At 49.4% G+C, this 25,529-nt stretch overlaps 1 protein-coding gene across 1 annotated transcript; it reads right to left on the bottom strand.

Moving 5' to 3' along the window:
- Positions 1–8,656: 8,656 nt before the first annotated feature.
- LOC144099369 (innexin inx2-like) lies at positions 8,657–11,033 on the bottom strand. The gene has a single exon (XM_077632603.1). The coding sequence runs from the start codon at positions 10,732–10,734 to the stop codon at positions 9,607–9,609; it is 1,128 nt and encodes a 375-aa protein (XP_077488729.1). The 5' UTR covers positions 10,735–11,033; the 3' UTR covers positions 8,657–9,606.
- Positions 11,034–25,529: the final 14,496 nt, after the last annotated feature.

The raw sequence follows: 25,529 nt of genomic DNA, 5'->3' as shown, positions 1-25,529 counted from the left end.
GATGGCTTCTAGTGAGTCAACCAGGTAGGCCTGGTGAGGGTTCCATACTGTTGAGCCGTATTCGAGTTTGCTGCGAATATACGCTACATATGCTAGTTCTCTGATGGCTGGGGGAGACAGGGCAAGTGATCTCCAGATGAATCCAAGTGTCCTGGAAGCACTAGCACAGAATTTCGTTATGTGATCTGCCCATGTTAGACTGGTCGTTATCTCAATGCCGAGGTACCTGTATGCATTAGTTTGAGACAAGGCTATGGAGTTCAAGGTGTATGGAAAATAGAGATTGGAGCGTTTGCGTGAAATGTGCATGAATTTGCATTTTGAAACATTGAGCTGCATTAGCCAGTCGGAGCACCACTTTTGGATTCTGCTGAGATCTTCCTGTAATATTGTATGATCACTGCTGTTGCTGATGCGGCGATAGATGACACAATCGTCAGCGAAAAGACGGACGGTTGATGAGATAGCAGAAGGTAGGTCGTTGATAAATACTAAAAACAGTAACGGAGCAAGCACCGAGCCCTGGGGGACCCCGGACAATAATAATAATAATAATAGTGGTAGTAGCGCCATTATTTGCCCCACTTTGGGCAATAGAAAAAAAAAGGTAGCTCGACAGTACTCCAACCTTCATTACATCAGCAGAAATAGCATGGCTACAAGTATGTGTGTTCGAAAAACTTTTTTTTTTTCAGAAATCTCTTTTTGCACAATTGAAGATAACAACGGAACGAAAAACGCTAAAATTTGCTATCATCCACGTACTGAACACTGCGGAATAAGTCACGAGAAACGTAAAAACGTTGAGAGAGCAATAGCATTCATATTAAGAAAGGTTGAATATGTCCCTAGTCGATACTGTAGCGCCATGTATGAGCTGTCAATAAATCCGATATACTATGGATGGCAATGAACGTTAAAAGAGGAATAAACCATGACGACTGATAAGTATATATGTAGCATCTGTAGATTTTAAAGGGTTTGGTAAATTTAACAGTTTCTGCAGCAAAACACGTTGACGGGAAAGATAGCGCCTAGCTTGTGGAAGAGAAGTGCACAGCCTTAGCTTGCAGATTTTTTAAAAACTTCTTTCCTTAATTTAAATACTGAGCCATCCCTCACTAGCCCGGATTTGTGTGAAAAACTGTATCTCACAGCATGGCTCTGGCAGGGCTTAAATGATGTGCAGAAACTTCTGGGATTTCAAATAATTTTTAACTATTCTCTTTTTAAGCTTTAAATTCCGCTCATGTCCGAATGGCGTACTCAAGCCTGTCGACTAAATGACCAGCAAATGTGGGCGTCTGAATTCAAACCCAATCTGCATAAGAGTGTTTCTTTGGTGTCGGCACCTGAGCAAATGTAATTCTGGCGATCTTAACGCTCCTTTATATGTGGGCCAAAATATCTTTCATTCTCCTAACCGCCTGTCCAATCATCCGACTAATGCTTTCGTAGACGGTACTAAAACGTGTAAACATCTTGAATTTTCACTCAGCTTTCCATGTGCGGAGCCTGGTCAAGTAGTTTTACAAAGAGACTGAATTTACTTGTTATGCGGGGACTGCCTGTCGAACAGTTCTTTACGCTAAAAAGGATGTGGTAAAGTGACCCTTCAGTTAAGGCCAGTACTCATGCACTGGTCGTGTGCAGGAACCAATAAAAGGCGTGTTTGTCAGCTCTGTTGTGTGCAAACGTCACCTGCCCCATGATGTCACGACAACCGGGAGGCAGGCACTCAACAGCCTTCATAGGAAGACTGCTGAGTGCCAAGGAGTGTGTATGCTGGAAATAAACGCTACGCGTCTTCCTGGTGCCCAGTTTGTGGCCTCTGAAAGTGCCTCATGAGCCGCGTCATCCACGAAGGCGACCTCCTGTAGAAGGATTGGAGACATTTGAATTGCCTTAATTACAGAAAGAAAAGCCAGGCCAAAGGATTTCAGAACAGTGCTCTAAATTAATAATTTTTTTTTAAATGAGTCGGGCAACTTTCCTCTATTATTCAGGTCCGTGTCAGTTTAAATCTCGAGAATAGCCTTGACCCAAGATCCGGATGAAAGCATCGCGAAACGTCACTCGGATGCTGCCCCACACCCACTCTGAGTGTGATTCATCCGCCGAATACAAGGAAATGTGCCACTTAGACAAATTTAAATCTGGACACGAATCTGGTTTAACTAGCAGAAACATAGTTTACCAAATGAAACGTCGACCCATTTTTGTCGAGTTATCTATAAGTAACGGATCCCGCGATCCCCGCTACAGCGCTAGGAAGAATCACTCTTGAGGGCAGATATCAGGATGCACGTCTCGCAACAGGGAGGGCGGAGAGGAATTCGAGCGAATAAAGAATTTGTCGTACGTTTGTAACAAATCCGTGAACACCGCACACCTCCTGGCATTTGGGTGGCGGTTGGACGCTCGCAGCGCCCTTTTATCTCTCCCGGTAACTGTGTGCAACTCCGCGACGACAAGGCGTTCCTGTCGCTTAAAAGCCTCCCACGACGCAAAACACACCGGGGAAAGGCCTCGACTATGCATGCTGCTGCGCCACCCCGGAGCAGAGCACGTGCAACCGCCAAGTGTGCGGCGACACGCCGAAAAAGACGCGCTCGGCTGGCGCCTACAAATGGTCCCCTTTCCACCAGCAACGCGCGGGGCGTGTGGTGCCGTGTCGCTCGTTTTGCCACCGAAGTGCCGAGGGTAGAGTAGAGGGAGGGGGACTCTCGCTCGACGCTGCATCGGCTTCTGACCCAGATCGAGGATTGGGAGGCCCCGTCGAAGCCAAGCCACTCAGGCGTGAAGGCGGCCGGGCGCTGCACTTACGACGCGTGGAACTCGCCCCGATGGCGTAGCAAGAGGTCGCGACTTCGTGCGAAGCCCCGGGCCTTGGGGTCGATTAACAGCCCCCACGGTTAATACGGGATTGTCTTAGTAAGGTTTTCAAGTGTGTTGAACTTCCCGGGCATCTTACCTGAGGGCTATACCTAATCGAATGCTAACGAAAGGCATGAGTGAGTGCGACTTGACCTCCCACAGCCAATGCATTAGTTACGGAACTAACCGTGGTGTAAGACTTTTGGTACTGTACTGTTGCTAGTTCTGACTGTATCTTTTATGGTGCTCACTATACCTTTGAGCCGCACACAGATCTCTGTGTTGACGTGCTTTATTGTTGAAGTCGAGAGTTGGATGAAATCTCGTCTGGTTGGGGACAATCATATTAGATCTAGGTGTGTCTCATCTCACTTTGAAGAAGGCTCCTGTAGGGGAGCCGAAACGTCGTTTTATATTTGTTTTTCACGTTCGCTTGGCGTCCGTTCTTAAGTTTCAATGGGGCTTTATTCTTGTGTCCCAACTGCAAGAGGGACCTGTTCACAAGAAGACATTAAGTAAGAATGGCATATGGTGCTCGGTGGCAGAACGTCTCATAACCATCGCGGCGGCTAGTGTAGCGGCAAGGCTAACAATTTTCTCTCCCCGTCGCTGTTCCTTCTAGCATGCCCGGGCATCGAGTGGCAGAGAATGAAATCTGCTCAGCCGGTGGCCCGCCGCGGTGGCTCAGTGGTTAGGGCGCTCGACTACTGATCCGGAGTTCCCGGGTTCGAACCCGACCGCGGCGGCTGCGTTTTTATGGAGGAAAAACGCTAAGGCGCCCGTGTGCTGTGCGATGTCAGTGCACGTTAAGGATCCCCAGGTGGTCGAAATTATTCCGGAGCCCTCCACTACGGCACCTCCTTCTTCCTTTCTTCTTTCACTCCCTCCTTTATCCCTTCCCTTACGGCGCGGTTCAGGTGTCCAACGATATATGAGACAGATACTGCGCCATTTCCTTTCCTCCAAAAACCAATTATTATTATTATTATTCAGCCGGTCTCGCTCTGACAAGCGCGAACGCAACGGCAACACCACATGCGCGGAGAGTAGCCTAATACGACGAGCAATTACGACAAGCATGAGGCTGAGAGCCAACACCTTGTAGTTATTTTCTAGGTAACGTTGGCTAATCCTCTAGTGCTGGCCGACGTAGGCGGTCGTTATTCTTTGCGACATTGCTGGTAATGGTCGCTTGTGAACAAGCTTGACACACGTGCCTAACAGTTACGCTCGGGGCATTATTCCAGGCAAATTTCACGAGCTGCTTCAAGTTTGTTCGAGGATTCATGATATCCACAAGGAAATTAGTTTTAGAATGCAATTGTTTGAAAAAAAAAAGGAAAAGCAAGTAGACCTAGCAAACGCCGTTTATCTTTCACTGCAATGCAGCTGTATAAAAGCACCCATCGAAACTGAGAATGAGTGCCTTCTACGTGTTGCAAATAGTAAGCTGAAACCACTGCAATAAACCAGACTGCGAAATGGAATAACTACAAAACTTCATGCGTAATAATGAAAGTTACCAGCCCTTTCCGTTTCGCGTGAAATTTTCATTTTCTTCTGTTTTTGCGTACAGTCAAGTACAGGCTTCCATAGAATACCGTTTGGGTCTGCACTAAGCAGCATCACATGGCTGCGATACGAGATGACCATATTGTTGGGCATGTAAAATAGAAACAAGAAGCCTATGTTAATCAAGAGATGAGCCTGTACTTGATTGTGTTTGATGCCACGCGAAGTTTTTTTCAGCTCAGTTCCTTTTCAAGTATGAAATCCAACTGTTTAATAATTAATAATAATTGGTTTTTTTGGGGAAAGGAAATGGCGCAGTATCTGTCTCATATATCGTTGGACACCTGAACCGCGCCGTAAGGGAAGGGATAAAGGAGGGAGTGAAAGAAGAAAGGAAGAATAGGTGCCGTAGTGGAGGGCTCCGGAATAATTTCGACCACCTGGGGATCTTTAACGTGCACTGACAACGCACAGCACACGGGCGCCTTAGCGTTTTTCCTCCATAAAAACGCAGCCGCCGCGGTCGGGTTCGAACCCGGGAACTCCGGATCAGTAGTCGAGCGCCCTAACCACTGAGCCACCGCGGCGGGTCCAACTGTTTGCGATCATACTTTTGTTCATGTATGTGAACGCGAAAGTCGCATGCCCCTGAAGAAATCATCGTCGCCTCATAAATCGAATACATTTCGCTGGGTGAGGCAAGCAGGGGTATGAAATATTGGCTTTATTTCTGCTCCACGTGAAAGAAGGTCATGGCTTACTGTCGCAACCGCGGGCCTTCACACCAAGAGTCGTCATTCTTCTTCGTTTTCTCGTGCGAATGCAGAAGAGTGTGCCATTTGCCAGCCTGGCTTACTGCATAATGCTCTGCGGGACCGCGCACATAACACTACGTCTTAGAAATGTTCACAAGGAATCAAAGGAAGTCGCGCGTGAGGTATGAGGAGTATAAGTATTCCTATTTCTTTGTTAAGCCTACTTATACCGCACGTGGTTGCTTTACTGTCCCACTTGCAAGCATGGGAGAAATGGTGGGAGGTTTTCTGTCTCCCGGTTTCTTTCGTTCTCGATTTTCTTCCTGTGGAATGTGCAAAATGTGTCGACAGGCACTATAGGAAGCGATTTCTGCCCCCCCCCCCCCCCTCCCCGAGGACACGATTTGATGACGATGTCTGGCACATCTCGGCTTCTCTTACACCCTAAACACGAAAAGGAGTAATAAGGGAGTAAGCTGTCCCGTAGGCCACACCCTTTTATAAAAGGATATTCGCTAGAGGACAGTTTACTCTTTTTTTCACTCCCATAAAGGCGTATTCATGTTTAGAGTGTATATTGTCCGACGAAGTATAGAGAACAATGTGACCAACAAATGTAGAGAAGTTGCCGTAGTGTTGTTTCTACCGCGAGTTGAGGAACTCCCTGCTACAGCAAGTAGATTTACCCGAGTCTCCTTCAATTGTGAGCGCTTTGTCAATATTATACACAAAGAAGCTTTATCGAAAAGTAAACGTAATCATACCTCACTACTAGTGCTTACTTTCTTTAGTTTAGTTCTCACCACACGGTAGTGCGACGGCCTATTGTTTCCAGAAACTAAAGCTAACCAAGATGCGCTGAGGAGTTTACATTTTGCTTAGTTTCGTCCTTTTTTTTATCGTGATATGTATGCCATCAGGTATAGGTGATCTGAGGAACTTTTACGCATCAAAGCTGGAAGAACTGCTTTTGCAGCGCCCCTAGAGGAGAGCTCCAGAAATTTCAACTGGCTAAGGTTGTTTAGCATGCGCCGACATATCGGTACACAAACGCTTTCCCACCTTACCTCTAAGAAAACGCAGGCGCTGTAGAGGCCATGAACTCGTGGTCAACAGCTGGTCCACCACGGCCAGTGCCGCCACTCGACAAATTAGCATTTCCAAGCTCGCCACTATGAAATCTGCAGCGTGTCCTGAAGGGCCAAGCTTCATGATCTTATTTATGCACAGCGGTCGACCAAGCGAAGCTTTTGTGCAAGCTAATTTTCGTTTTTCGAGCGTTGTACGAAAGCGACTTAAAATTTTAGGACGCTGCTAAAGCTCATTCAGGGCCATCAAAGAAGGCAGGCAACGTTGAGCCCGTTCGCTAGTTTCTTTTCTTCCTGTACGTCGAATCGCATTTGTAGTATCAAAAAAGCGCCTTGTAAGAAGCTGGTGTGTTCGCACTTAGAATATTGCAAATAAATGGTAGCCAGATGTCGCTATGGTGTTCGCTGGACTTGACGGAGTGTTTTGCTTGTCGTTTTGTTCTCGGGCCTATGATTGCGACTCGGCGACTCTGCCGTTGGAAACACGTGCGGCATCTCTATGCACTACTATGCAGTAGAGCGCAGCTTTGAGAGAAGGGAAAAAAAAGACAGGAAACCATATGCCAATATCGTTTGAATGCAAGGCACCCTGGCCAATCCCCCACAGTGGGTACCAGGGCATGTGGCCACTCCACCAGAGGCAAACGACAACAAGCACAGCGCTGTGGTGTCCAGTCTTTTCTTCGTCCCTGTTTTAAATTTGAGCTGTGCTGCACTTTTAGCTGCCATGAATAACCAACTAAACCGATCAGCCACGCATGCAAATCGGGGAACCTGCGCGGCCAAGGTGGCACTGCAGTTGTTCCATTCGGTGACTCAAAACTGCTTTTGTCAGCCGCTTTGGCCGCTGCAAACGCGAGAACACATTCTGCGCGATTTGATACCCGCGTTTGGCTGACAGTTTTATGGTTTATGGGGGATTTAACGTCCCAAAGCGACTCAGGCTATGACGGACGCAGTAGTGAAGGGCTCCGGAAATTTCGACCACCTGGGGTTCTTTTACGTGCACTGACATCGAAAAGCATACGGGCCTCTAGAATTTCGCCTCCATCGAAATTCGACCGCCGCGGCCGGGATCGAACCCGCGTCTTTCGGGCCGGCAGCCGAGCGCCATAACCACTCAGCCACCGCGGCGGCTCGTTTTGCTGACAGCATTCATTGCCTAGCTTCTCTCGGCGTAGCCCAGATAGCTGACGCACGGCACGTACGCCTTCGACAGAGCGCGGAGGCTCACGCCAATAAGCGCCTGAAGGTGGCGCGGAAAAGTACAGAGAGTACTACCCGAAACTGCTTGCTCTTCTCGCTAGGCAGTGTGTTATGGCGCTGCAATCGGCACCGCAAACTTCAGCGCAAGTTCCCCATAGGCATGTCCGCTCCTCTGCAAATGCCAGCATCCCACAGCACATGTCATGGAATCATCACTTCCTTCTTAAATGCTAGAGCGAAAGAGGCGCTCTCCTTATCGGCCAGCTTGGTGAACACTGCGCGGTCTGTGTGTGCCAACTGAATTCGTTCCAGCCACCGATTAAAACCACGAATCTTCACTTTAATAGCGTCATGACGGACAGTACTCGGCGTTTTTTTCAGACTTAAGGAGGTCATAGTGTTGTTCCTGTATAGCATATACAGCAACACTATAAAAAAATAGGTGGCCAGACCTGCTGACGCTCCCGTGAAACGCCGCAGAACCGCCCGCAGGTGCATCTGAAGCGCCAGCACGAGGCGAGAAGGCAGAGCACGATTCCTCGCTCTTCCCCCTTCAGACAACTTCCCCTCCGGCCTTCGCGCGTCCTTCACCAAACAACCCACCAGCGCATGCCTTGCATAGACTAGGGTATACGTCGCCGCGCATGCAGAAACGTCACCCGAATCGGCGCGAAATATTCGAAATTCTATCCACGTGGAAAAAAAAAAATAAAACGAGAGAGTAAACCCAAAACGTGTTGCACTTTTCGTCATTCTGGACAATTTGACGTGTAATTCTAATTCGTGTCAACGCAATTCCGTTTTTTTGTTTACTTTCAGTTCCTTCCACTAACCTTGAATATACGGCCCCTAGTTGTTGCTTTGAACGTCATCCCAATTCATGCAACCTTGCGCCCATGTCTTATTTGTATTCGTTATGTCATAATCCTTACCCCGCATCCATCGAAGAAAATGTCAGGAGAATTTTCCTGTGTATTTTACGACTCTCACGGAATGAGCACCATGAGATGACTAATTCATGGTTAGTTGCCGTTTGCTTTTGAACTCTGTCTCGTTGCACTATAAACTCAACGCTACTTTGCTCAAATGCTAGCGGCGAGGAAGGCAGAGTTGTGGGACTCCTCATTAAGAGCGAAGACCAACGTACAGCAAGAGTTCCCTCTGCCTTGTGTCGGCCACGAACCATGTGCAAACCATCACAAATGAACACAAGAAACGTTGTATACTTCCGTCAACGTATATTGTCTCGTCACTTGTGCGATGAATTGTGACTCAATTGATACAAACACCCTAGAATGGAAGACACGAAGTTCGCAGGGCATTTTGTTCGATGAAGTCCACTCGCGATAACACACACCCAGAGTCAGTTTCACATGCACGCGCAAAGCACTCCGGTGGCACCAAGGAAAACAAGAGAAGCTGCTGAACGAGGCAGCACACGTGTATCAATGTGTGTGAAAATAATAAAAAGCTGGAGTTTTGATAGTAAAACGAAACGCTCGTGAAAAGAAACCCTGCTCTGCCGATGCCATGAAATAAACGAATATAGCATACAACTACACAGATATCAGGCAGTAAAAACGAAAACAAACAAACAAACCTTGTCAGCCGCTAGGAACGAACATTAAATATTGTGGCCTCTCAGTACATGCACTCTCATTTGAACAAGCTATAATATCTGAACAAAAAACATAGCCATTCGCGCCCGCATTCCTATGGCATCCGTTAACTTCTAACTAAACCTACCGTCATATTGGCAGCAAGTAGCGTTTTGAGATAAAATAGTACGGACCCGACTTGAAGGAAAACATGAAGATGGCCTCATCCGTGTCTAAAACGTGCCTCTATTAACACATTACGAATGCGCTTGTAAAGAATGGCGCGCGAAGTTGGCCCTTGGACATTAACAAAAAAAAAAGGAGCGCAGTTGTTTGCTGGACTAAGCGCACCTCGTGCCTCACCAGCAAAGATTTAAAGGTACACAGCGACGACATCCTAAGGAGTTGTGGTCCCCAGTGTCTTCTATAGCAATCACTTATCTTTCCCTCGTTCAAGGTCGTCAGGCCTAGTGGACACGCGAGATCTTTTGGTTAACAGTTTCTTTGTCAACTTGCAGATAAGACAGCCTTATCTTTTCCAGCAAGCCGTGGTCCTTTTGTTTGCCAAGCTCAGACAGTGCTTGTGTTGGACGTGTCGACGCCGCCTAGCAGCCTCTTGCCGTACTCGTCCTCCATGGACTTCGCGAGCTCGTTGATGAAAGTGCGGTAGTGCACGGGGTTCATGTTCTTGCAGAGCAGGTCCAGGAGGAACCAGTCGGAGGTGGAGACCCGCTTGGACACCATCTCGAGCATGCGACGATCAGCCATCCGGGCCCGGTATCGCAGGATGACTTCGCGGAATTTTGGCAGAAAGATGGTCATCATGCGGTACACAAGCTCGACCGACGTTAGAGCGGCCAAGATCACCCACCAGAACCAGAGGAAGATGTATATCTTCTCGTTGATGATGTTCTGCGCCAGCAGACACAGCGCATCGTGCTTCTGGACGTCTCCGGAAGAACCGAACAGATGGAAGGAGCACTTGGTCACGCGCGGGAAGACCCACACCATGGGGTCGTTGCGCACGTCGGGGTCTTCGTTATGGTGGCTGAGCACGTCAGTGCCAAACGTGGTGAACATGTTGCCAAGGAACGCATCCGTCAGGAGGAGCTGACCGATGACGTTGACAAAGTTGAGCACCTCTGCCGTCACGTACCAGCCGAAGTAGCGGCCGTGCATGTTCAGATGACTTCTCACGTACCGGGCGATGCTCTCCGTCTCCTGGCAGACATCCGCGTCCTCCTTGATGGGACAGTCGAGGTCCTGGACAAGGCTGCGGATCAGGCCCTGCTCGTAGGACTTCCACAGGTAGCGCGGAACGTAGAAGCAGCCGGCTTGTAGGAAAAGCACCATGCAGACCCACTGGTAGTATCCGTAGTAGCGTCGGTGTTCGTCGGGCGTGTACCGCTGAATTCCAGGGTGCGGGACACCATCGACGCCCACGGTCGCGTTGAAGGCGTCCGGGACGTTGAAGGTCGAGTGAATCCAGCAGAACGTGCGGATGACGTTCGCGGGCACCGCGTCGTGCTGTATACAGTCGATGGGGTCACCGAAATACTGCGTGCTGGTCACGAGGATGCTGAACATGAGCAGCAGCAGCGAGGTAGCCTTGTAGTGCAGACGGAAGATCTGGTTGTCCAGGACAATCCGGTTGATCTTGACCGCTCGGTGGAGCGGGGCTACTAGCATGTAAAACATGGTGCCGCCTCTGGTGTCGGAGCTGGCTCACGGCAAGAATCGGTGCGCGAACCGCGCGTAGAGCGTGGCGGTAGTCGCTTTCGGCGAAGACGGTTCAAGCCTAGTGTCTCCTGGTGTCCGCCCGTGCTCACGTGACCATGACGAGCGCCAAGTTCGGACAGCGAGCGCGCAGCGGGCTCCTGAGCTTGCGGAGTGGATCGACGGCGCACGAATACTGCTGCCCGCGCAGCGGCGAGTGAGGCCGCTTAGAAACCGGTTGCTGAAAGCGGCGCTCCACGAAACCCAACCCCCCGCCAGCACGAAATGAAAGGCGGAGGGGGAAGGGAAAAGAGTGAAGCCTTTTGAAGTAGAATCAAGTAGCGCGCGGCTAGGCGCATCTGGCATCCCGTTGCGGGGGCCCCGGACGGGCACTGACGTAGCAGTTACGTGCCGCACTGGCAAGCACGTGGAACGCCAAAAGAGAAGTGACGACGCTGCAGCGGCCGTAGAGGGGAGATCCCGAAGCAACGTCATGTCCGGTCCAGTTGGTTCGTGTCGCGGAGCCTATTGGAGCCGCTTGGCGCAACCAACAGCGGAGTCGCCTTTCAGGCGTAATTGGCCTCGATGCGGGACCTCTCGGGGCTATGCAGCCGAGATGGGTACGACGGTTGCCGCGTGAATTCCATCGCGGAGCCTCGGCCGGCAACTTGCCGATGCCCTCTGGACAGCGCGCGCAGTAGTGATGCACTCGAAAGGCACGTGAAGCGCGATACAAAAGGCAGATATGACCAGTCCAGAACCACACCGACTATTTTCTGAGGTTGTCTCTTCGCTGAGGGATGCACATTTCCCAGCCGTTTGTTTCTGCGTACTTCGCTGCGTATTATGAAGAGCAGAAAACTGGCAAGGCGACGCCGCGAAGTTGCCTTGTGACAACGATCGATCCATGAACAACTCCCAGAAGAATAAAGATTTTCCGGGAGTGAGGAAAGAACGTTAATCTGAAGCAGGTGCGTGGCTGCGTAGTGTACAAAGTCCCCCCGCTGTGCAGCCAAGTTGTGTCATGTGTTTTCCAAATCCTGTGGCCCGATTGCGATACTCCGAAAACAGCTTCCTGCGAAACGTCAAGTTACGCAACTAGCCACATCTCGCTTCCGTTTCCGAGGGCCACTCAGCGCAATCAGGGCAAGGGCGGGAGGCGAGAGACATAGATGAGACACGCTGCGGGCGCTGCTGTTGTGCCTCTGTTTACTGTCGGGGATGGAGACTAAACACCGCCGTGTCGCTGACACTCGGTGCGGTTGGCAGCAGTTCGTAGCTAAGCCTTGAATGCGTGTCAAGTCACTGCGTAACTTTATCGAATAAAAAAAGGACAGAAACGCAAGTAACAGCGCAACGGGTGAACAGATGGCTTTTACAGCGCTTATACTATTTCGTGTTTCGGGGCCGTCTTGAGCTGTTATTTAATCTTCGGTTTCTTTACTTATCATTTACGTCTGCTCATAAAAGCCAAACTCCCTCAGGCGTGCACCTGTCGATAAAAGAACGCACGGAATTCGGTGAGCCCATTACCTCATCATGGTATCTACAAAAGCGCCAAATTAGCCGCCGCGGTGGCTGAGTGGTTACGGCGCTCGGCTGCCGGCCCGAAAGACGCGGGTTCGATCCCGGCCGCGGCGGTCGAATTTCGATGGAGGAGAAATTCTAGATGCCCGTGTACTGTGCGATGTCAGTGCACGTTAAAGAACCTCAGGTGGTCGAAATTTCCGGAGCCCTTCACTACGGCGTCTCTCATAGCCTGAGTCGCTCTGGGACGTTAAACCCCCATAAAACCAAACAAAAGCGCCAGATTAAGCGTGGTAACAGCGGGAGCTCTGCCGGCAGTCACATGCGCGTTTACTCGGCAAAGGTGAGCCGTGAATCAAGCAATGACTGTGTTATCATCTGATTCGAATTCTTTCGAAGTAACGGTCATTTGATGACAACTTCTTGTCAAGTCGTCGTAGCATTCGCGTGGTCTAACCGAGACAATACGGAGAAACTCCGACGTTTATTTCCTGGAAAATAGCAATGTACAGAGTGAATGTACTCAGGAGTGAGGCAGCCAGGGCAGAGCATATATGGTTATCCGTCTCTCACTTTTGGGAGCTTTTGATTTTCTTTTTTTTTTGTGCAACAGGCCTATGACATAAGTCACTCAGCGACAACGCATAATGTACTGCCAGCCGCGACCTGTGTTGCGGAGTTTTCTACCGTTCGGGGTATCACAACAGCAAACAAAGTTTACTTCCGCAAAGTAACGAAATAGGAAAGAGTTTAAGGGCTTCATGAGAGGAAAGCGCGGAACAGATTCTGTTTCAAATGCACTTTTAGATAAATGTTCCACTCGTTAGTGAGCCGTCGTCGCATGTTTTGTTTAGACGGAGCCTGAAGAGCGTTTCGTCGTCATCAACCTCAACTGACCAAGAGCCACTTCGGCGCATCAAGTCATTATCCCGCATTTTGAACGGGTTTGGTTAAGGGTGGAGATACGACATTCAGTGTTTTTTTTTTTTGTATAGCAGGGGCTGATAAGAAGCAATTGATGATTGGTACAGTCATCTTTGTGAAGCGTTTCCACTTGGTTTCTTCAAACCAAAAACTAGTTCACGAACAGCGATTTAGAATTTTCATTACGCCTTTCTCTCTCTTAGTCTGCGCCAAGTGTAGCTGGTCGCCAGCTGCCCTGACGGTCACACGTGGAGGGGACTTGTCTGTTCAAGACGACCAGCATGTGTTCCTAACTTATCTTCGACGAAGGGCAAGTGGAAAGTAGAAGGCGTTCCGGCTGCCCGAGTTTGAAAGTTTTGTGGTATATGGTTCGTAGGGTTTAACGTCCCAAAGCGACTCAAGCTATGAGGGACGCCGTAGTGAAGGGCTCCGGAAATTTCGACCCCCTGGGGATCTTCAACGTGCACCGACATCGCACAGCACACGGGCCTCTAGAATAACACCTCCATAGAAATGCGTTCTTCAGCAATAGGCAACCTTTTCCCCGTCGTATAAGAGCAGCACTCCTCCTTTGTAGACGTTATATCGCAACATACCCAGGCTGAGACGCCATTCTGTAGATACACGGCTATCGTGTCTAACACCGAGAGTTGCCACTGGCTGGCTTAACGCGGCTTCCCTTTGATGACCGCAGTAGATCTCGGTTAGCCCGCAGCCATGCGAGAAGGGCGACATCTGATAGGTACTGACACTTGCAGGGAAAATCTCATGCCTTTGAAAATAGTTTGTCGGGTCATTAACCTCGCAATCACTTTCCTCGCCTCGTTCCAGGCGTTGTACTCCGCGGCGATTATCTGCAGCATCTAACCGCCAAAGCGCTCTGCTACTGATCACGAGATATCACGCGTTCTGTTCCCGGCTGCTTACAGGAGGCCTTAATCTGATGAAACAGAAAGCCATGGAGCGTCCCTCCGTTCACGAAGGCATGGCTGCGCGCTCAATGACCTGCACGTAGAATCGCTGTTCAAAAAGCAGCGCCCTTACCCTGAAAGTGTCCACTGAAGGCGCATGTCCAAATGGCTATGCATGGCATTGACCGAGCGTGTTCTTTTTCCCCAAAAAACTGCTAATGCCACTGCCGCTGCCTCGGACTGCCTTTAAAGCAAGCAGTACAGACATGCACCTGTTCCTCCCTTCGAGAGGTTTATCGTAAATAGTAATTTTTAGCTCAAGGTTTCTAATATCCACTTTTGCACTATAACTATTGACGTCATGTTAAGCGTATTTTCAGCCCAGATGATGCAACAGAAAAAAAAAAACGGCTCAGCTTTCGTCACGCAGTCGTTGCTTTCAAAGGCCCTAAAGAACTGGGTGAACATGTCGCAAAAAAAACAAACATACAGGGTGTGGTGTAGCGCACATGATATTGTGAGGAGTGGGCTTGTGAGGTTCGAGCGCCGCAGATCTACTGCGGCGCCCAGAAGGATTGCTGGAAATTCCTCGAAGAATTTCGAAGAGCATGAAGCCATGACGAGTCAAACTTCGCTTCTTATTCTAAATGACCCCCTACTCGAGGTTAACAGAGGTGTATAAACTTCGCGAGTTGAGCTCACGGTCACCGCTATGTCCCAGCAGTGTGTGGCGTTGCAGCCTAGATAATCGTACACACCCACTGAGGCGCGTACATGGCGCTTGACAGATCGGCCAGCCGCAAATGCTGCCCAACGGACTGGCTCTCTCTCGGCGTTCTTCTAGACCGGTAAGCTTCGTTTTTAATTTTCATCCATGACCGCAGCGTTGGTCTAGTGGTCGGAGCATCCGCCCCGCATGGTTCGATTCCGAGTGCCGCCGGGTATCCACCGGTGATACAATGGGTACAAGATTTTCCCGGCCTAGTGCTCGGCTTCTTCGCGGTGAAATGCTTGGGAGATGGGTCTTCGACACCGCCTTGAGCAGAAGAAAAAACCTTGTGCCATGGCGCTCTTTGGCCACAGATGCCCTTGCGCCATAAAAATTCATCATCAGCCTCAATTTTCATGCACAAGAGCGATAATGTATTCGTACATCACGTGTGAACCGCAACCTCCGGGGAACTGAAGCACGGCCGCGTGCGTTACGACCTGCGGAGCAGTGGTGGCGTGAAAACTTTCCACAAATAGTCTGCCTTCGATACAAACAGTGTTAGTCCACCCCAGCATAAGCTAAGAAGCAGGGCATATGTTTAGAACTAAAAACAAGAAGGAAGGCTACACTGAGGCACCGCGCCTTCTTTGTCATGCCAATCGACGGGAAGCGGCTACGGGGGTTTAAACACCTGGTAGCATGGTTAAGAGGGTTAAGTGTGTCGAAGTTGCGCGCTGGATATAGAAGATCTCGCTGTGGAGGCCTTCGAAGTAATTTCGACCACCTGAGTTTTTTTTTTTTTTTCAAGAGACATTGCTGAAAAAGCTTATTTGGTCTGTATTGATGTATTACCGCGTTCTAATCACAAAGGTGCTGATAACATTGAACACGAAGGTTTTATATTATATAAAGGCCAAAGATAAAATGCAGCTGTGACTATTGTCCACCGATTTCGGAAGTGAGCCATGATGCTTCGACGTACATTTTCAGATCATTCAGTTCAAATCGGGGATCACGGATGATTTTCAGTCGTAGTAGTGGTTTGTTTAAAAATAAACACATAAATAAGGAAAGGAAGAGAATGTTGTCGGCCGCGGCAATTACTATCCAATATTTTAAGCACCCGAGCTGCAGCCGGCGGAGGGCGCAAGGGAAACTGAGAAGAGAAGTACAGAGGGGTAGACATCACGCTTTTGGATCGAGAGGCGGCTAGAAACTTTTTACAAGGAGGCTTCTCTACAACAAGTCAGTATTTTGCCGACGGAAAAGCATCGCCATACCCAAAGAAAGCCGAAAAATTGGTCTTCACTAAAAATGAAAATTTAATTGCGCTTTCCTCAGTGCCCCTTTATGCGTACTGACTTTCCGCGCGCTCTGTCAACGGGTTCGATTTGGTTTGGTTTGTTTATTTGGTCTTTAACGTCCAACGCGACTTTGGCTATGAGGGACGCCGTAGTGAAGGGCTCCGGAAATTTCGACCACCTCGGGTTCTTTAACGTCCACTGACATCGCACAGTGCATTGACAACGTTACAACAAACAGCACACTGGCGTTCTTTTCTCCACCGAAATGCAGCCGAGATTCGGTTTCGCGATCTCGTTTTCTGCAGCAGAACGTCTAAGCCACTGCACCTTGCACCGGAGGCGCGCTACTGGTATTTAGCACAAGGTGGGGTGGTGTACTTGACCCGCCCTGTCAGTGTATCGGTGCAAGTTGCAGTATTCACAACCGGAACGTCGTTAATCGGGAATCGAAAGGCGATGATTGGAATTGATAAGCGGGCCATCTGACGGTGTGTAACAGTTTACAAAATCACTTTGCAATATACGGTGGCCTCCCTGCGTGATTCGGTGCTTGAATATAGTTTTGGATCCAATTCCGAGTTGACGCAAGTGTGTGGAATAACCGCTATACACTACTGAAGTGTAAATTCGATAGGAAACTTTCCTGTTTAACGTCTCAAAGGGACACACGGGGTGTGGTAGGCGCCGTAGTGGAGGCTACGTATTAATTAAGACCACCTGTCGTTCTTTAACGTGCGCTGACATACGGGGGGGGGGGGGGGGGGGGTGTTGTTGCATTTCGCCTCCATCGAAATGCGGCCGCCGCAGCCGCGATCGAACCCGCGGCTTTGGAATGCGCAGCCAACCGAAGCCCACTGAGCCTAAATCCGTGCTGTGCACAGGTTAGATTAGTTGCTCGCAGTTTTAGCACACTCGCAGTGAACTCTGTCCCTCGTCCACCGGTACGAGGCTTTACACTCGTTTCACGACGATCGTCTGCTTTCCAGGAGAAAGTTCACCAACTCTACGCCCTCTACGTCCTCATAACTATACCACTATAGTCTTCGGTGAAGGCTACGGGCTGGCCGCGAGTTCTAAGACACACCATTAGGCACGCATCCACACGGCACGCAAATTCCAGATTTTTTTTCTCTACTCTGAAGAAAGAGAGGAAAGGGGGGGCACCATGCTACGCATAGAAGCGTTGGGTGGAGTTTTGAGTTCTTACTGACGCGCGCCTTTGCAACCGTCACCTCCCCGGGGCAGTCGTAGCCGCGGACAAAGGCGCGTAGCCCGAATCGAGACGCCTCCACCCAGGCTTCGCGTTTCGCCTCGGCGGCGCGTGCGAACTCTGTCCTGGGAATTTCCGCGCAGCACAGCGGAGACCAGGCGCTTCTTCAGGCTGCGAGCGGCGACCGCAACAGTGCGAAGTCGCGCTAACTCCTGAAAGTATTGAACGTTCTCCAAGATGTCTTTCCCTCGTACCTTGGTGGTTCGAAACAAGATGGCTGACCACGCGTATCGAGCACAATGCAATGCAAGAACACATGGTTTTCTTCCAAAGTGTGTTCCATATTTTCCATCTGCAGTCCCGTCGCTCCTCCTGTAGCCTACATAGCTCTCCTGCGGAGAGCTCCGTCACATCGGAAGTCAGCAGTGTTATGTGGAAAAGCACGCCTGCGCAATTTTTAAATAAAGAAAACACTGGGCATTATAAATTTTTTCTGCCACTTAATTCCAAACGTTTACTAGCCGCCGCAGTGGTTGAGTGGTTATGGCGCTCGGCTGCTGGCCCGAAAGACGCGGGTTCGATCCCGACCGCGGCGGTCGAATTTCGATGGAGGCGAAATTCTAGAGGCCCGTGTACTGTGCGATGTCAGTGCACGTTAGAGAACCCCAGGTGGTCGAAATTTCCGGAACTCTTCACTACGGCGTCTCCCATAGCCTGAGTCGCTTTGGGAAGTTAAACCTCTATAAACCAAACCATCCATACGTTTACTGTGTTTTGAAAAATATTTTAATGCAATCCTGTTTACTTAGGAAATTTCCCTAAGTGCGATAGTAATACGAGAGGCACTGCGCGCTCTCACGCACCACGTTGCACTGTGCTTCACTGTACGCAACTTTGATTGTTTTTTTCTTATCTCGACTGCGTGCGGCGCCGACCAGAAAGCGCTAGAACACTCTCTGTAGAGGAGTAAAGGCTCGCGCATGCGCCCGCTGGCTCTATGAAACGGGAATTTACTTGATTATGATTCAGCGTTGTTCGGTTTGATTGGGACAGAAGGAGTCAGTCCTCGTAGTCTTGCGGCTAGATGTGACGGAGCTATTTGGCCAGTAAAGCATAGGTACTTGCCTATGGGCGCCATAGGAACATTTAATTGCGTCATGATGATCATCGTCATCACCACCACCACTATCATCAGCACCAACCGGATTGTCAACTGGTGGACATCTGTGGGACGTGCAAGGGACGTCCCATGCACGTCATGTACGTTTCGCATGCACACGTAAAGGTACCTTTATGTGCGTTCACGTACGTACGTCCATGAAATGCCGAACCGCGCCATCTCACCCCACTGCACCGAATTATCGACCAGGGAACGCAGACATCAGCGACAGCGGCGCGCGAGTCGGCGCGAAACAGGTATCCTCGGGCGTGTGTGTAATAGCATAGCCGCAGAAGCAATGCGCCGCTGCCCGTTTGGAACGTAATGCAACACTGCAGCGTGAGCCGTACGGACTCATCCTTTGTTGTATCTTTTCTTCTGTTTTTTTTTTTTGGTTCGCATTTTTTCTGTTCTTTCTCCCTTGGCAACGCGATCATTTTCATGCTGTGCGCGCCGTGCGCAAAATGCAGACTGCGAGATCCTCTTGCCGCGTACGCGTGCACAGCGTCATTTGCTAGCGCCTCTCGCCGCCGGCGTCGAGGCACACAGAGGACGTTTTTGCGGCGATGGCCACCTTGCACTGCTCAGGGCGTTGGCGTACTTACGAGGCTTAACGACACGGCGCGCGAGGCCGCATTGACTTCTTCGCGGAGGGAACGCCTCTGCGCTGACTGACTGCAAATGGTGGGGTGGCAAGCCGGGGAGGAGTGCTCCGCAGCAGTGCCTCCAAGGAGGTCCCACTTATTTCGCGACTTCACAGCATGGAGCGTGCGCGTATATGCAGTGCTCATGCAAAAACGTAGCGGCAGCCATAGCGGCAGGTGGCGTTGATATCTTCGGATCCTTTTCTTTGCCGCTCGATGGGGAGTCCTTGGAGAGCAAGCTGTCATCTAGCGCACTCCACTTTATGCCGTGTGATTACACTCTAAACCAAAATGAATAAAAAGGGGTAGGTAGCCCTGTAGCCCACCGCCTTTTATAGAAAGGAGCGCACTGTAGGAGAGCTTGCTTCATTTTTACTCCTTTCTGTTTAGAGCGTAATAGCACTCATGCTGTGAGAGGTGGTGTACTTGTAAAGTTATACTATCTAGCTTAGGCTTTCCCTTCAAGGCTAGTTTAGATTAGGTTAAGCTTGGTTTTTATATTTTTCTTTCCACGCGCATGCAACCAGTTTTAGCGTGTAAAAATCGAATATTATATCGTAATGAAACTTGTGTCGTCAATTGCCAGCGTGTCCTGCCTGTTTGTCTGCCGTTTTTTCTCCATTGTCTGCATGGATTTTATGGCGCCTTGAAATGTGCTTTGCGGGCAGCAGAGCCCTCTCAACGCCTTGGTAAGTCAAGGGAACGAAGCAAGAGGCAGGGCGCCCGGATGACCGCTCACCAATTTTGAGCTAAACGAAGACAAAAATCGACCGCCTTGATTTGCGACGCGGGAGAAAAGCTCACCGCATCGAGACCTAATTATGGACCGCTTACAGCCCGCAGCTCTTCCGTCTGAGACCAGATGGCGCCACAAGCGTGCTCGGAACACAGCGCCATTACAGGCCTCGTAAGTCTTCGGCATGTCCGCCTCGACGCAGAAGTGGAAATTTCGCGTGTGGCTGCCGAATGTGTTCAAAGGAAACACGTGCTGTGTTGTGGATTGCAATAATTTGCTACAGAGAATCAAAGGTTAGAGATGCGATCGTTTGCGAGCTTCACGGAACCGAACTGGTCAAGGACGTACTGCTCTTGTTCGCGCCCGTTCGCCATGCTCCCTTTTCGAACGGGCGAACGCAACACGTTTGCCAGCGCTATATAGGCAATATATAAGAAGAAAGGTGTCGGCCTTGGAAAATATTCGAGGCTAAGTGCACAACATAGCCGCATGAACAAGCTTTCCGCCACCGAAACCATCACTTCGTGCTTTCAGTTGCTGTGCAGTTGAGTCTGCGGGTGTAGCGAGACCCCAGTGCTCGTAAGTTAAATTGTGCGGCCATTAGTAACAGGACCGCCCAAGGGCGAATTAGGAAGAGAAAAGAAGGACGACTTACGCTCTTACATACACTACTCTAGATTTTGCAGTGCACAGCCGTGCGAGCGGACAACGCTTACCGCCCGTCAATGAATTGCATGACATCTTGGTGCTACTGTTGAACTTCGCTCAAAGTAGCGCGGTTTTCGTGGACCATATTCAGAGTAAAGCACTCGCCTTACGGCTGCTGCGCTGGGTGGTTGTCACTTCCTCACGGTCCATGCGAGACAGTGAATAAAAGTGACTGCACAGGCCAGCGCTCAGAGCGAAGCCGATTACGTACCACCAACGATACCTCGAGCATATTCATGTCCGAATATCCAGCGTGGATCTCACCACAATTTTGTATGTGAGGCTGACATAATTGCGAACTTCGTGTAGTATTAACGCGTTGCTATGCGTGCGTTGTAATAATTGTAATGCGGAATCCTTCGAAACGATAACACGCCAGCTCGTGAAGACTGCTTGATGCATGGTACTGCTACTATTATAGTTAAAATTTGTGTGTCTATTTATTTTTGTCGCTTCTCTGTGTTTGACAAACCAGTAAAGAGTATTTTACGTCTCCAACGCATCTTTAACAGGTTGTAAACAAATGCGTACGATGTGCATGTGAGCGTTTTAGAGCGCTGTCTGCATGCATGTACACAACACGACAACGACCTGCGCTGCCGCAGCAGCTTTAAGCCTTGCCGTTTTATATAATAAAAATAAGAAAAGACATTCAGCAAAGCCTTCGGCGGGTGCAAAGACAAGTATTCAGGCGATCTATACGTTGGCTCGAAGAGGCGGAGAGCCGAGCGGCTCTCAGCGACATGAAGCCCGATCAAGTTTTCACGCATCAAGTGATGAAGGGTTCTCACATGTCCGTCGAAGCCTTGGCCAAACCATGGTGTCGTCTTCCCACTCCTTTGCAACCGAACCATCAGGTGCAGCAGCAGACGCGAAGAGGCGCGCGCCGAGCAGTCAGGAGACGTGTAATGGCGGCGTGATCACGTGATCACGTGAAAAAAAAAAGCCCTCATGATACGGCGCTGTAAAGCGTCTATATGTACTGCGTCAGTTCGTTAGTTTACCGTAGGTATGGTTAGAGCCACGTTAGGTTCTAAATGGAGTTGCTAACAATTATGGCTAACAACAGGGCGCGTGAGTCATCACAGCTTCTTAGGTTCGGCTTTGGTCCACTTTAAGGTTAGGTTTAGAATAGAGGCGTTAGGAATATACATTTAAAAATTATCAGCGTGAGGTCATTACAGCTTACAGTAGTCCTGGCTAGAATAATTTTTATATATAGGTGTTAACAATTAACAGTTCTACGAGGAGGCCGGGAGGCCTCAGCGCTGTGGGTTTTTCTTATTTATTTATTTATTTATTTATTTATTTATTTATTTATTTATTTATTTATACTATCAGCTTACGCCGAGACAGGAGCTACGATGGTTGAACAATATTGTTACGATTTAAGAAACAAATTAAAGCGGTGATCTTTTGTCCGAGATTCAGCATGCAGGCCAACAATGACTGGAACCGAGAACAGCAAAGCGAACTGCGGTGTTCATAAGTAAGTAACACGATTGAAATCTTCCGCGAGGTGAGTAATAGGGATGTGTGCCAAAAAAAAAGTGTCCCAAGAACTTCTGGGGCTCATAGTTACACTGTGCAACAGATTCCTTCAGACGTGCTCAAATAACGCATCTCGCCCGTGCCAAAGCGCACTCCAGATGCGCGGCTGCTGCCACCAAAGCGACAGAGTCAGAACCCTCGGTGACCCGCAGAGTTAACTCAGCGGGAGTCCCCAAGCCCGCTTTGACACGACCCACGGGCGGGACGCGATGATCACCATCGTGAAGCGTCTACCACACGAACTGACACGGCTCGCACTCGAGCGTGAAAGATGATCCAGGCACGTTCGCGTAGATGCTTGACTTGCGTGTACACATACCAGGGATATATTAATAGTGCTGGATGCGTAATGTCAGTGAGCTTTAATCCGGTGGAAGTAATCCGGAGCCTTGGACTACAACGTGTTGCGTAGCCCGCGCGCTGCATAGGAACGTTGAGCCCGGCATATACAACTAAGCAGTAGGCCGGTGTGAGTCAACTCTACCGCACTTGTATCCAGTATACTTGAATAGACAAGGGTTGGGAAAATGAGGGTCTCTTTATGACACACAAATCAAGGAAACCAAGTCATGGAAACCAAGGTTAGCCCAGGATGATGTTTCTATATTTTTTTCAGTGTTCATCAATGCGAAATATTAGTATAATTAGTTCATGGCTGAGAGATAGCTGATTATAAAATAGAGGAAAAACAACCACATGGCGCCAGTGGGATCCGCACCCACAATCTCCGAATATCACGAAATTCGGAGGTCGTGAGTTGGGATCCGAGCTATGCCGTGCGGTTGCTTTTTTTCTGCTTTGTAATCAATTATATTTCAGCCAGGAAATAATTACACTACTATTTCGCACTGTTGAACACACACACACACACACACACAAAAAGATCCCCCTGTGCTTGTCTTGGTTTCGGTGACTGTTGGCTTCCTTCATTTAAGTTCACTTGATAATGTCTTAGAAATTTATTACAGATGGAGTTCTTTGCACAAGTGTATTTTTCTTGCAGTCGATTCGATGCTTGCAGCTGTTTGTCTTCAGTCTGTAAATGAACAAATTCCTTTTTCAAAACTAGCGCGAAACGTTTTCTTCTCCATCCATGATACTGCTGCCTTCAGTCAAGCTGTCATCTTGGTTACGTATTTCCAAATACTCTCCGGGACGAAGCCTTACAGGTAGAAGTAGCCTGAAGAGTCAATTTCCATTAAATAGGTGATCAGTGGTACACTGGCGGTGGATCCCTTGAAGACTTATTCAAGTTCTGCACACAGTAGTATCAATGCTGCTTTGTACCGCTCGCACTTTTAGGCAACTCCAGCATGAAAGGGAATTGTCACTTTCCTCACAAGAACCGATTCTGCTGTTAGTTCTGCCCTGAAGTTAAAACTGCCTAATCAGTTTCACACATCCAGACAAATACTACTTCGTAAACAGAAAAGGTGCGCTTTTCACTAAGACCTATGAAGTAATCAATGGTTGAAGCCGATAATATGTTCTATTTAAACCGCCGCTGTGGCTGAGTGGTTATGGCTCTCGGCTGCTGGCCCGAAAGACGCGGGTTCGATCCCGGCCGCGGCGGTCGAATTTCGATGGAGGCGAAATTCTAGAGGCCCGTGTACTGCGCGATGTCAGCGCACGTTAAAGAACCCCAGGTGGTCGAAATTGCCGGAGCCCATCACTACGGCGTCTCTCATAGCCTGAGTCGCTTTGGGACGTTAAACCCTCATGGACCAATATGTTCCATTTCATAATGGAGTACATGCACATCGGAGGGGGGTTCAGTGGGCTAAATGCTGCCGCTTGAGCACCCGAAGTACATTCGCGATATCACATTGTTCATTCCCGTCAGTTTACGAATCGCGATAAGACTGCGTTCCCTCCCAGCCTGCACTCGACTGTTCAGATAAAGCGCTTATCTCGGCACACGTTCGCCTACGCGAGTAAGTAGGTGGGTATGCGTGTACAGGCGTACACCTACATATGTAGTGCAGCGATTGCAAGTTGGCTGGGAATCAGTCTGGGCATGTTGCCCACCGTTTGTGCGTCATGCGTGACGGCTTCGGGCAACACGGCGTGCCTGCCACTGAATATGGAATTCTCGTTTCTCCCGACAGCCACTCGGCACCCAGGCGCTTACGTTCGCGTTCTACAGGAACGGACCGTCCCTTCGAGCCTCTTCCGTCTCCGGGTCACCTTAATGCACATCTGCAAGAACGGCCCGTCAACAGGCTCGTGATAGATGGATCACGTTTCCGACACCCGACAACGACAGAGCGTCGACGGCGCTGGTGGCGTCTCAGGCTCAACGCTGGAGGGGCTTTTATGTGTCCTCACCTTGGGGAAAGGGTTGAGCAGGCAGGAGAGGAGGAGAAGCTGGGATGTTTACGAGCGGGGTCGATCACATTGCGGGGCGTCTCTCAGGCCCGGTGAGCCCCCATCCTTACCCTCTATGCTCCTGCCGTGACGTGCCCAGAAGCACGTCGCCGCCGTCGCTGGCTGGCATGACTGACGAACGAAGGGGACAAACCGCGTCTTGTGCTGGCACGTTTCAGACCAGCCTGGGGAGCAACGACGTCCCCGTATGCGGATGGAGCAGGGGCTGAGCGCGGCGTTGGCTGTGGCGACGGGGAAGGGGAGGCCGTGCACTGCAGGTCGCCGCATTCCCTCTTCTCATTTTGGCAGCACCGAGCGCAAGAGAACGGTGCCGTACGAGGCACAGCTGCAATGAAGCTGCAGCGAAATGAATTGCTTCAGCCTGCTTCTTTCCTTTGATCTTATCCACTTTTCTTGCGTGATGAATTGCAGCTGTTACAGAATAACTGAAGGCACCTAAATTCTTGCGGAAATGTCAATGAGTGAAGAACTTCTTTCGTACTCTCGCTGCAACTTGGTTCATTACTCTCTTTATTTCTTTATTTTTATTTTCTTTCTTTCCTTTTTCTTCCTCTGTTTCTGCATTCTCTCTTGACTTCGCGTTAAGCACATCACGCAGTAACAACTACTCATGGGCACTAATTTTACTACGTGATTGCACCAGCTTAGTCCGTTCTGGACGCACACGCAACCCACATAAATCACACGATTGCTCAAAGATAATATCTAGAGATAATGTGCTACAAATGTTCTTGGCGCGAATTTTTACGGTTGACATAAAGAAGCATGCTAATTCGCTCCAGACGTACAAACACTGAAGGCGCCGCAGAGAAACGCATATAATTTGAGTAAAAAGAGGACCACGAACATAAATCAGAGGCGCTCGAAATGGCGGCGAATTTTAAAAACATGTATTTTTTTTCATTGTTTATTGAAACAAATAGTAACACAGCGTAATCACCTGACACACTTAACGGCGCTTTCAAAAGAACTTTCACTTAGTTGAAGAAGAAAAACTTCCCCA

Source organism: Amblyomma americanum, chromosome 7 (assembly GCF_052857255.1).
Source record: "Amblyomma americanum isolate KBUSLIRL-KWMA chromosome 7, ASM5285725v1, whole genome shotgun sequence".
Taxonomy (NCBI): Eukaryota; Metazoa; Arthropoda; class Arachnida; order Ixodida; family Ixodidae; genus Amblyomma; species Amblyomma americanum.
The sequence above is the reverse complement of the archived record's forward strand: the minus strand, read 5'-3'. Positions and strand labels throughout refer to the sequence as shown.

Bases quoted from the DNA above. Each gene is read 5' to 3' on its own strand.
- LOC144099369 (XM_077632603.1), bottom strand. From the start codon at position 10,734: ATGTTTTACATGCTAGTAGCCCCGCTCCACCGAGCGGTCAAGATCAAC.